General features: G+C 44.4%; 1 protein-coding gene across 6 annotated transcripts in view; it reads left to right on the top strand.

Annotated features, from left to right (window-relative positions):
- Window positions 1–12,666, top strand: part of HECTD4 (HECT domain E3 ubiquitin protein ligase 4) — a 121,655-nt gene that overhangs the window by 69,029 nt on the left and 39,960 nt on the right. For all 6 annotated transcript variants that reach the window (XM_083629147.1, XM_083629144.1, XM_083629146.1 and 3 more), the window contains exons 28-40: window positions 140–228; window positions 462–637; window positions 1,726–1,861; window positions 1,972–2,113; window positions 3,062–3,228; window positions 3,856–4,002; window positions 5,341–5,525; window positions 6,409–6,562; window positions 8,085–8,365; window positions 10,042–10,231; window positions 10,316–10,397; window positions 10,633–10,835; window positions 12,374–12,509. In XM_083629147.1, coding sequence (XP_083485273.1) covers window positions 140–228; window positions 462–637; window positions 1,726–1,861; window positions 1,972–2,113; window positions 3,062–3,228; window positions 3,856–4,002; window positions 5,341–5,525; window positions 6,409–6,562; window positions 8,085–8,365; window positions 10,042–10,231; window positions 10,316–10,397; window positions 10,633–10,835; window positions 12,374–12,509 — 2,088 coding nt within the window. The remainder of the gene's footprint in view (window positions 1–139; window positions 229–461; window positions 638–1,725; window positions 1,862–1,971; window positions 2,114–3,061; window positions 3,229–3,855; window positions 4,003–5,340; window positions 5,526–6,408; window positions 6,563–8,084; window positions 8,366–10,041; window positions 10,232–10,315; window positions 10,398–10,632; window positions 10,836–12,373; window positions 12,510–12,666) is intronic.

Genomic DNA, 12,666 nt, shown 5'->3' with positions numbered 1-12,666 from the left:
TCAGATATATTATATTCTACTCTATTTATTCATTAAAAAATAATAACCATGCTTTCCTATAAAATATCGTGAGGTACTATACGACCTAAAAATGCAATATCTGGCCTCCCTTTTCAATATATTTTCCCCTTCTCTCTAGAGCAAAATGAAAGAATTGGAACTTTTGTGTTCAATGAAAGAGATTTCTTTTGATGGAAGCGATCTCGAGAATATGGTTCTCTCACTCAGGTTAGTGTGGCTGCTGAATTCAGTAGAGATTCTGTTCTCTTTATTTGGGTGGTTTATTTGATTGGTACGTGTGGGCTGGTACATTTGTAAGTTCCAGTCTGAGGTTCCCAATATCCAGGTTTTTTCCTAATGCAACCTCAGATCTGAATAGCATTGGATGTTCTCTTCCAATGTGTTTCTGAAGTTCTAATGGACATATGACCTGTGTGGGATTTAACTTCACTGCTTTTTAGGGAGAAATTCTTCCAAGAAGTGAACTCTCTGCTTCAGAAGCCTTTGCATCCCATGGGTAAAACAAAAACACTGGTCAAGAGCCTGATGAACCGAGCTGAGCTGCTCTTGCATGTCACCATTGCTGCACAGTCTGGGCTTACCAGGAGTATATCTGGCACACCTGCAGAGACACCAGGTAAGGAGAGAAAAGAATCTGATGCCTTAAAGTGAAAGATGCTCTCAGTGCAGTGTTTCCTGCAATTTACAAGCTGCTTAAGAGTAGAAACTCAGCAATGAAAGTAGGAAGCAAGAAGAAAGCAGCAGCAATGTTTTTAAGGGATAGGAGGAAAGTGTTGTGGGTTCTCCTCCCTTTTCTTACTCCATTTAATTCTGCTTCATCTCCTAAATGTAAATATAACATGCCACAATACAAAGAAGATCGAATTTACAAAGGACAAAGAGAGGTATAACATACTAACAGTAGTCCCAGCCGATATAAGCTTTTATTAATCAACTTGTCTTTGTTTCTGTTAATCTTATGTCACCTCATTTGGAGTGGGGGAGGGGTTGGGGGGATTGTATGCAGCAGGTACATAGCTTGTGGGTCTTCTGGATCCATTACTGTCGTTTGAGACTCAGGTGGTCTCAGTGGCGCAGTGTGCCTTCCATCAGCTTCAGCTGGTGGCCCGGCTATGCCCCTATCTGGACAGGGATAGCCTAACTTTCTGGCAACCTCTATGTTGGCTTACTGCAATTGTTATACATGGGGCTGGTGCAAAATTTGACAGCCAGGTTGCTCACCAGAATAAAACTGTTTTAGTATACCGTATAACGCCGATCCTGGCCCAGCTGCACTGGCTGCCAATTCAACGTGCTGGTGCTGACCTATAAAACCTTACCTCTCCGCATATAAACTGACACAAAACCTGTGTTTGTCATCCGAGGCTCTTCTCTATGTCTCCATAGAGGTTCAGAGGGTAACAGCACAGGATCGGGCCTATTCTGTGGTGGCACCATTATTACATCTCTTTAGGTGCCAGGCAAAAGCATTTCTCTTTAAATGTGGGGATGGGGTAGGGACTGTTATAATGATTATTTTATTATTATGCTGCATAAATTATGTTCTTAGTGTACACAGCCCTGGGATCTTTGGATAAAGAGAGGTATAGAAATAGTAGTAGCAGCAATAGTAATAGTAATAGTAATAGTAATAATAATAATAATAATAATAATAATAATAATAATAAAAAACCAAAGCTTCTTTCTGTTCCCTTAACACTACAGCTTGCAAATCAGCATCAGAAACAAAGGTGATATCCCATGCTGTTCGCCAGCCTGTTTTCCTCCGCAGTATGTCAGCACCATCTGATCTTGAAATGATTGCAAATGATGACCTAGAGTTCACGCGGTCAAGCCAGAGGTATATGTTGTCTCTCACTTCCTTTAAGTTCAGCCAGTGTTTCGTTACCCTCTCAGTGTAATTGGAGGTGACTGAATCTCCCTAATAAGATCTGTTTTTCCTCTCTGTAGGCGGCGCCATGTGACTAGCCACAGAAGCAGCTCTTTTACTCTTCTTCAGTCTCTCACCATTGAGGACAGCCGAGACAAGCCCACCTATAGTGTCTTGCTGGGGCAGCTGTTTGCTTTCATCGGGACCAATCCTGATCAAGCAGTAAGTCATGCCAGTGACAGAAGTTGCAGTCAGAGAGCATTAATTCTCATACCTGTGCATGCTCTGCAAGAAAACAATGTCTCCCAGGGCTGTATAGAATAAAAGCAACAAATACATTACAATAGAACACTAGGTAAAAGCAATACCAGCGAAGAATCAACAAATCTTCAAAATCCAGCAAGCCATGAAAAGCATGCTTGACCAGCTACATAATGTACTGGGATGACCAAACAGATTTAAAAAGTATTTGCCTGGCACCAAAAAGATACCAACATTATCACCAGGTGAACTTTTCTAGGGAAGACTATTCCATAAATGGGACATATGACCAAGAGACCCCTTTCCTCATCCACCACCTGCTGAACTTCAGGTGACGGGGTTTGTAGAAACCTTGTAGAAAGGCTCACATTGTCAAAAGTCATTATACGTCTCAAGCTGCATTATACTAAGGCCATTGGTCTACTTTTAACTGAGAATGACTCAGATCTGCTGCCTGAGATCCTCTTAGCTGGAGATGCCAGAGACTGAGACCTGATTTCAGAAGTGTGTAGGACCACAATATATAGCTATTAACCCTAAATCCTGTTCAGAATGGAAGGAGCGGCAGGGGTCTAGTTTTGGCACCCAGTGAACTGTGGGCATGTTTAAGGGGACATAGTGCAAGCCAGGAATTGAGCATGAAAAGTAAACGGCCACTTGTGCATTGTGGCTTTTTGAAGGGATATTTAATGAGACTTGTGGGCACCATAGGGGACACTGATGAGCACGCTGGCATCCACAGCGCTTCATTGGCAAGCCCTGCACTACATGCAACTTTTTATTAGTAACCCTCACTTTGCATGCTTCAAGGAAGATGGTACGCTCTGAGCCAGCCAGCCATCACAAACAGAAACCTTGCTAATGTCCCCAGTGGCAATGTCACAGGATTCACCCATCCCTTTCTCATAGGTATCGAGCAGCAGTTTCCTATTAGCTGCTCAGACTCGGTGGCGCCGTGGAAACACCAGAAAACAGGCCCTGGTGCACATGCGAGAGCTCCTGACAGCAGCTGTTCGTGTTGGTGGTGTGACGCATCTTGTGGGTCCAGTCACAATGGTGCTTCAAGGAGGCCCCCGGTAAGATCCCTTCAGAGACTCACATCTGGAGAGGGCTGGAGGGGAACGTGGATTGTTGGCAGGGGGCAGGGAGTCAGCCTTATCTTCAAAAACAGACTTACTGAAGGAACACTGGAGATGGCCCAAATAGCACTGCTCGTGGCATGAGACCGTATCACAGGGACACCTTTGAGTGGTGGTTGGTTAGACCGCCTTGAAATTGATTGCTAAAGCCAAGGTTCCGACAAATTTGAAAGCTGAACAAATTCTTTAGGCAATTGTGTAATAATTGGCACCTCCTTATTGACCAGAACAGCATGTCGCAGTAAGTCCAACTTGCCAATCAGCAGGGTTCCCTGAGGAATGACCATTGCTGTTTAAAAACCAGCATAAGTCTGTAATTTAACAAGCCTCTGATTCCCTGCCTTTTTTTTATTCTTCCATCTCTCAGATTGGATTTTGTTTTACTCTTTTCAAGGATGTGGGTATTAATTGCAGCAAGCTGCTAAAATGCATGGCTGGCTCAATGCGAAAAAGTCCCTTCTATCTTACATCGCACCTCACACTTGCATCCTCCAGGGATTTGGGGGCAGTTTATGTTTTTAAAGAGTCTGTTTTAATAGGGCCTGACTGTTTAACTTCCCACAGAATTGAAGAACTCACCTGCGGTGGGATGGTGGAGCAAGTTCAGGAAGCCTTTGGGGAGACCATGACCTCTGTGGTGGCACTCTGCGCTCGGTACCCCATTGCATGTGCAAACAGCATTGGCCTGCTGTGCACCATACCATACACCAGGTAGGCATGTTCCACCGTGGGAGAGCTTGTGAGCAGAGTATCCTGTTACATGAGGAAACCTGTCCAAAATGAAGCTTTACCAATAACCTGCAATTGTTAATGGGAAGCATTTTTTAAAATGGTTGGTGATGCCTCCCTCACCTTTCTGTGTTCCTTTTCTGGTTGCACTGCTGCTGTTTTGTTATGCCACCCCTTCCCCCACCGCTGGAATTTTGTCTTCACAAACTGAGTTTCCCCCCAATCCCATTTTGAATTACTGGTAGTATTTTTATCAGGTGCAGTTGTGCTAATAAAAAGTTAGATAAGTAAATACAAATTGATTTCATCAGTGCTGCTGACCAGGAGGGAATGATTACAGTGGTACCTTGGGTTACATACGCTTCAGGTTACATACGCTTCAGGTTACACACTCCGCTAACCCAGAAATAGTGCTTCAGGTTAAGAACTTTGCTTCAGGATAAGAACAGAAATCGGGCCCCGGTGGTGCAGCGGCAGCAGGAGGCCCCATTAGCTAAAGTGGTGCTTCAGGTTAAGAACAGCTTCAGGTTAAGAACGGACCTCCGGAACGAATTAAGTACTTAACCCGAGGTACCACTGTATAGGAAATGCTTAAAAGGCCAATTTCAGTAATGTCTCTCTGAAATCAGCCCTTTATTATGGGAAGGGCGTATAATTCACTGGTAGAACACATGCTTCGCACATAAAAGGTCCCAGATTCAATCACCAATGTATTCAGGTCGGGATGGGAAAGAGTCCTGTTTCAAAGTGGCTCGCCAGGTTTCCAATCAGTGTCAATGTAGCTGAGCAGGACGGAACAATTGTAAGTCCCACTGAACTGAAAGGAATTTACCTCTGAATAAACATATTAGAATCTTGCCTATGAGAATAGGCATACTGGGATTATTATGGGGGTATGGGAGCATACATTGAATGCTATGTAGAACTGTAGCAGTAATTCAGTTTCTAGATGCTTGTGGAAGAGCAATGCCTTAGTAGCTCTAAAGAGCCCTAGTGTGAAAAGGGCTAAAGCAACTCCACACTGCATTGAGAATGCCAAGGCAGCCCATATCAGTTTTTATGTCCAAATTTGCCTATAGATAGTTAAAGATCTTGCTCTTCTTTCTGGCCATAGCTTCACCATGGGACTCAGCATTCAGAATATAATTAGAACAATGAAAATAGTTAAGCACAAGACACCATGGTATTATATACAGCAGCAAAGCAGGAAATGAGATTGACAGACGCTGTATATTTGTTGTGTGGTTTCAACTCGGGCGTGTATTAAGAGGGCTAAAATGTTACTGTCACCCCACTGTCGTGGTTCATGTTTCTGGGCAGGAGTGAAGAGAAGTGCCTGGTGCGGAGTGGCCTTGTCCAGCTGATGGATCGCTTGTGCAGTTTAAGCAGCCAGACCGAATCCAGCTCCAATGAAAAGCAAACAAAGAAGCAGAAAGTGGCCACCATGGCTTGGGCTGCATTCCAAGTGCTAGCCAACCGTTGTGTCGAATGGGAAAAAGAGGAAGGTAGGAGGGGCTTGCAGGCCTGGCCCTGGTTATGTGAACTAAGATGCTTGACAACATATTTGTACATTAAAGAGATACAGTACAGTGGCAATAACTTAGTGTAAAACTCCCCTGGCTCCTTTTGCTTCATTGTCCATCTACGCTCTCATTTTCCAATGTTGCAGCTCTCTTGAAGCAGGCATGGCCAAACTTGGCCCTCCAGCTGTTTTGGGACTACAATTCCCATCATCCCTGACTACTGGTCCTGTTAGCTAGGGATGATGGAAGTTGTAGTCCCAAAACAGCTGGAGGGCCAAGTTTGGCCATGCCTGGAAAGCATCTCATCCCTTTTTGCAGCTCTTCACTTTTTCAAGTTTCTGACTCCTTGACTTTTTCAGACTAGTTTCTAGACTGGCTTGTGTACAGCATTATCACTTCCCACCTCATCCCCTTTTAGCTAATCAGGAGATAGACTCTTGGAGATTCTTATTTTTCTCCTTGGCTGCCAGACTCTGAACTTTTGACACTCCTGTGCACAACTTCCTGAGCAAAACATCCTATTATACTTCTAATTCTCTTGTGGACTTTTGACTTTCCTATGCAGGAGAGCATCTAAATCGAAAGCAACCATCTTCTAACTCAGGTTTTACAACCCCAAACCCAACAAAAATATCTAAAGGGCTCACTCAGGACTATTTTATGTTGTTTTTATGTTGCTGTACACTAACTGATATTTTATCAGTGGTGGTATTTAAATACTGTTATAAATCAGTAAATGTTTCTACACGTACACCAACCTCCAATCTACATTTTTCATTATAGGTGTTCTCCTTTTTCTAATAGCTTTTCAGTGTGTTTTAGTTGGATCTCATCCACTATGATCCCACTTATATTCCTTTTGCAGGTGGATCAACTGAGGCTGTGCACTCAGGTTTGGCTCGCCAGGTCTCCAGTCTCTTAACCAACCACCTGGCACGTGCCACAGAGTGCTGTGGCAACCAGGCAGCTGGGAATGATGCCCTGCAGGATGTGCTCAGTCTCCTGAATGACCTGTCTAGGTACGGCCGAATTCTTGCTCTCTGGATCACACTTTAGACTAGAATGAACTCATTTTAGTAATGTTGGTGGCAGAACTTCGGAGTAAAAAAAAAAACAACTTGAAATTTTTGTGTGAATCATAAATCAAATATATTTGAGCAGCTTGATATGCTATGCTACTGGACCAAAAGCCATTTGGGTGGCAGAACACCCACAGTTTCCTGTAGCACATTTTCTTCTTAGTATGTTGTGTCATTAATGTAAATAGGAAGATTAATTTGAGTTGACTCTGCAATCTTGTTGTGTCCCTTGAATTTAGTGGGATGTCATAGGGAAGGTTTTATTGTTTAAAATGACTCAGCCAATTTCAATGCCTTTTATTTTGTCCAAAGCTGTGTTGTTGTGAGAGCTGTCCTCCTGCCTTTTTCCATGGAAAGTGGAAAAGGTGGCCTTGTAATTTGACCCCCAAAGGGTCATTTTAAACAAAAAGACAAACAAACCCACTGTTAATCCCAGCAATAGCTGAAACACATCCCAAATAAATGGTTACAGTTCACAGTGGTTCCCTGATTGAAGATGCATTGCTTCTAGTCTTTTTAGCTCTGTTTCTACTCTCCAGTTGAGAAATCACTTAGAACAATTTTGCCAGGCTTGGAACCCAAGTTGTATAGAACATCCTGTTTTCACCTGATTTTGTTTCAAGTCTTACCTTGGGTTAAATGTGCTTCAGGTTGAGCATTTTCAGGTTACGCTCCATGGTGACCCGGAAGTAACGGAGCATGTTACTTCTGGGTTTTGCCGCTTGTGCATGAGCAGATGCTCAAAATGATGTCACGTGCATGCGCAGAAGCGGCGAATCGCGACCTGCACACGTGCAGATGCAGGTTGCGTTCGCTTCAGGATGCAAACGGGGTTCCGGACTGGATCCCTTTCGCATCCAGAGATACCACTGTCTCTCTCTCTCTCTCTGTGTGTGTGTGAATCTTTATTTGTGTCAGCCATTGGCCATAGCAATAAAACAACAACACAATATACAAAGAATAGAAATAAAAAGTCAGTTATATATAAAATACATTTCAGGGTTTTGCATCAATAGTCAAATAGTGGATCTTACTCTGATTGCCCCAGCTAAAAACCTTGCAACCTTTGCTGTCGCCTGCTCATCTTGATCTGCCAAGAGAAAGGACACTGTGGCAATAGCTGGGCGACCCATAATGGACAATAAAAGAGGGGTGATAACCTCATTCCTCAAGTCTTTATAAAGAGTGCAAGCCAGAAGGGCATGTGCCACCCATTCGGTACTGCCATCTCCACAGGGACATAAGCGTTTTTCGTGTGGAATCTGTTGGAATCGTCCCTCAAGTATAGCCGAGGGCAATACATTCAATCTTGCGAGAGAAAAAGCGCATCTATACTTTAGAATTGCTAGGTTATGCAGATAGGGTGCCAGAGAGTTGAAAAGAGTAGTTGCTAGATAGACAGACAGACAGTTTTTTTTTTAAAAAAATGCATTCAAAGCTGTTGTTGTTTGTCTTCTTTCAGGAGTCACATTGGCAAAGCAATCCTAAGCCAACCAGCCTGTGTATCCAAACTTCTCTCTCTGCTCTTGGACCAGCGTCCCTCTCCAAAGCTGGTCCTCATCATCCTTCAACTCTGCCGTGCTGCTCTTCCACTCATGAGTGTTGAGGACTGTGGGAATGTCGAATTGCCACCCTGGAGTTACTCTGTGCCCTCCCTCAACAGTGAGCAGGATGACCCCAGTGACCCAGCTTCTAAAATTGCCTCCCTGCTCTTAGCAAAACTGGCTGATTACGTGGTACCAGGTAGGGAATGCTCAAGATCTTGAGAAACTAATCATTGCTGCATGAGAATTCAGGGAGCATCTTTCACTTTTGTGATCCTCCTTTTATAACAGTTTGGAAACCTCCACAAAACGTTGCAGGGGTGGGTCACAGAAGCACGTTGCCTCAGTGCTTCCATTGTCTGCCCTGATCTCCCATAGCCTTTGAGGGTTTCCAGACAAGCAGATGCTACAGGCCACTTCCACCCCTGTGTTCCAGCACAGCCTTTAAGGTTGCCTTGGAGTCTTATCTCAAGCCTCCCATGTATGTGCTTAGCCTGGACCTCAAGGCTTTTCAGAGAGATGCTCCCAGTAGCTGGACCACAAGTCTAGGCTTTTCTTCCCCAGAGAACCTCTATTGCTCAAATTGTAAGTCTCTGTCCGCACATTCAATATCCTTAGGACAGGACAGGACCATTTCATGCTGCAAGTTTGTTCTCCAGTGCAGTGGATCTTAAGACGTTACCATGAAATGATTTTCCTGCAGACAGAAATGCCATTTTTGAATGTTCCTTGAAGTAAAAACCATGTGCCAGGAAAAACTAGCAAGGCTTTCTTTTCCCTCTTCCATTGCTCTGTAGCTTAACTTAGCAAAAGATCAGAACTGGGAAAGCAGTCTCAGGAGCTAGCTAAACTTCTCAAAACTTAGATGTTTTTGTCTGACCTAGGCGATTGTGGGGAGGTGGTGTTAACCCGTTAATGTCTCAATATTCCTATTTGCAGTTTAAAGTACCAGTATGGTATCTGCCATGGGAGCATATTCACCCAGTGCTTTTCCAGCTGCACTGGCTCCTGGTGGAGTACAGGGTCAGATTTAAGGTGCTGCTTTTAACCTTTAAAGCCCTTCACGGCCTAGGACTCTCGTACCTATGGGACCGCCTCTCCCGGTATGCCCCACGGAGGACCTTAAGGTCCATAAATAGCAACACCTTAGTGGTCCCGGGCCCTAAGAAAGTCAGATTAGCCTCAACCAGAGCCAGGGCCTTTTCAACTCTGGCTCCGGCCTGGTGGAATGCTCTGCCTCATGAGACCAGGGCCCTGCAGTATCTGATTTCTTTCCGCAGGGCCTGTAAGACAGAGTTGTTCCGCCTGGCCTTTGGCTTGGAGCCAATTTGATTCCCTCCCTCTCTTTCTTTTTTCTTTTCCTTCTCCTCCTGCAATGAGGCTACATTTTAATATTTTAATGTTTCAATATTTTAATGTTGTATTTTAATTTTGTTTTTAAGTTGTAATCATTCAACTTGTTTTTATTATTGCTTGTAAGCCGCTCCTTGGCTGGGGAGGGCGGGGTATAAATAAAAATTATTATTATTATTATTATTATTATTATTATTATTATTATTATTACAGTCCAAGCAGGACTCTACCATCACATTTTGCTGCATTTGCATATCTATAGGCCAAGCCTACACCCATTGGAATCAGTGTGAGACATTTTTTTCCAAACTGACCTTTGGAAGTCTGAGATACTTCAGGATTAGGACAATAGATGGTCTTATCATTGTAGCTAGGAGTTATGTGATTAGCTTGCCCATTCCTGTAGCTTGGTATAAGGCAAACTATGAATTGAATTAAATTTCTTTAGTATTTGTATACTACAAGAAAAGGTATAGAATGTGTTTACAGCTATTGCTTAAAGCTTGTTTTCCTCGCTTGCAGGATGTCAGACGGTTCTTTCTCCAACTGCTTCTGAACCTGATACTTCATTGACAAAAGCCAGCCCAAAAGGTTCCCTTAAAGGAGACAAAGATCCAGGAGAAGAGAGTGAGGCTGTGGATGGCAAACTTTCCATTTTTATACATAAGCGGGAAGACCAGTCATCTCATGAAGTGCTTCAGCCATTGCTGAGGTAATTTGAACTCTGTGGAATGCAGTTAAGAAATCTGGATGCCGCAGCCAACATTTATTCCGTGTTTTATCCTTCCTTTTGTAGTAGCTCAGAAGGTCGGCCATTTCGCCTCGGAACAGGAGCCAATATGGAGAAGGTGGTTAAGATGGATCGAGATATGACCAAAGTAAGGGCAAAATAAATTAATTGTGTGAATAGCTTAATCTGCTTTGCAAGGGTGAAAATAATAATTACAATTTTTCCCCAGCAAGAAGATGTGGCTTGCCAATCTATGCTTTTGTAGTTAGCCTGCAGGACTAGAAAAAGAGGGATTTCTAGTGATAGTTAGCTTTAGGGTAAATGGCATTGGCCCGTGCATTCCAAGTACTGTGTGAGTTGCAAAAGAGCTGTTTCTTTTTCAGAGTGGTTGCTGCGAAGTGATCACAGAGGAAGCAGCTGCCGCTTTGCGGAAGGCCACCAAGTGGGCACAATCTGGATTGATCGTGAGCGTGGGGCCACCGGTGGAAACGGTCAGTCCCGAAAGCACCAGTGGCCTGTCAACTGGAGACAAGAAGAAAACAGCACAAATCTCCATTTGCAGGGAGCGGAACTCAGAGCTTGCCAGGTACAGAATTTCTGCTGGTGTCCAGAATACCGTGATGTAGAGTAGAAGTGGACTCTACTCTTCTACCCTAGGTTTAAGTGGGGACAGGCATATATCTATGTTGCTTAGAGACGGTCACAAAGAGGTGGGCATAGGACTTTTCTACTCTCCCTGTTTGCTCAAACTCTGCTAGGGAGAAACTTAAATATTCTTGTAAGTTCTCCAAACTGGTTGTAAGCATATCCCATTTCAGCATTTTCTCAAAAACACATGCTGTTGCTGCTTTCGTCTTATGGCTTTATCAGCTGCTGAGTCACTAAACAAGGTACCGTATTTTTCGCCCCATAAGACGCACTTTTCTCCTCCTAAAAAGAAAGGGGAAATGTGTGTGCGTCTTATGGAGTGAATGCAGGGGGGGCAGGCAGGAAAAGCCCCCAAAAGCCGCACACAAGCTCCGTGCGGCTCTTGCGAGTTTTTCCTCAGGAGGGAGAAGGGACTGATGTGGCCAGTCAGTCCCTTCTCCATCCTCGTAGAAAAGCCCGCAGGAGTCGCACGCTCCTTAAAGCGTGCGCGGCTCCTGTGGGCTTTTGCAGGAGGTGGAAGTATTGCCATAGCCACGCGCAGCCTCTCCCTGCCAGAGAGGTTGCGCGCGGCTAAAGAGGCTTCTGCCATAGCCGCACTGAACTGAACGCACCTTGAATGGCACCTTGTTTTAGAGGGGGAGAAGAAAAAAAAATTCTCCCCCTCTCTGTGCAGCGCCTCCTGCCATTTCGCTGAAGGAGCGCTGGGCAGAGAGGGGGAGAATTTTTTTCCCTTGTTCTCCCCCTGTAAAACAAGGTGCGTCCTATGGTCGGGTGCGTCCTATTGAGCGAAAAATATGGTATTTCTCACCTTTATCCACTAATCCTTTTTATCAACTTACAAGGCTTTTCTCCTCTTCATTTTTTTCCAAGCACCAAGGTCTCATACACAGTCATCTTCTTTGTAAGTCAAAGGTCTTAACAGCCATAATCTCGGCCATACAATTGGTTTGTCTAATCAAAGGTCACTCTGATCCCTAGTTAGCTTCCCTGTAGACCAGAGGTAGGGAACCTCTTTCAGGCTGTGTGGGCCACAATCGGTTGTGGGCAACCTTCCAGAGGTTGCATCCCAGTGGTGGTCGGGGCCACAGGCATAAGTGGATGGTCTTACCTTTGTACAGTGCATCATATTCTACCCACGCAAAAGTTGAAGGTTTCTGATTTGCTTTATGTTTCTGACATTCACACCCATGTCTCCATCCTTTATCCAGGCAAGCATTACCACAGTTCAAGGACACTTTCCTGTCAGAAAAAGGCAACGGAAGGGCTAATGGAGTAGGGCTGGTAAAATGTGGGGCCGGGCAGAGAGGCCCTGAGAGTTCTGCTTGAGGTTCTGCTGCAGGCAAAGATGACATGGAGCCAGATCTTTCCACTACTGTCATCCACTTGGTTTCACCCACACTTACTAATCAAAGAGTTATCTGGGCCTGGCAGGGGTGGATTAGCAACTTACAGCCCACCATTCATTTTTCTCAACAGAACCGACCCTGTGAGGCCATTCATCAGTGGCCATGTAGCAAACAGCATGGCGGCAGAGGTGATTGCTTTGCTCCACAGCTTGCTCATGGCACCAGAATCCAATGCAGCTCAGATATGGACAACCACAGCTGAAAAAGTAAGTCAGGGAAGGATCCTTAGCTTGTTGGGTGTGAACATGAAAGTTGGGGAGTCACTTGCCCAAACTGCAACACGAGCTTCTTCTGTAAGCATAAAAAGTCACCTAGAATTCAGTCAGAAGACAGCAATAATCAAAGGTAGGGCCTACCACAAAA

Source organism: Podarcis filfolensis (assembly GCF_964270895.1).
Source record: "Podarcis filfolensis genome assembly, chromosome: 8".
In the NCBI taxonomy this organism is placed as follows: Eukaryota; Metazoa; Chordata; class Lepidosauria; order Squamata; family Lacertidae; genus Podarcis; species Podarcis filfolensis.
Note: the sequence above shows the minus strand (reverse complement) of the source record. Positions and strands in the feature narration are given on the sequence as shown.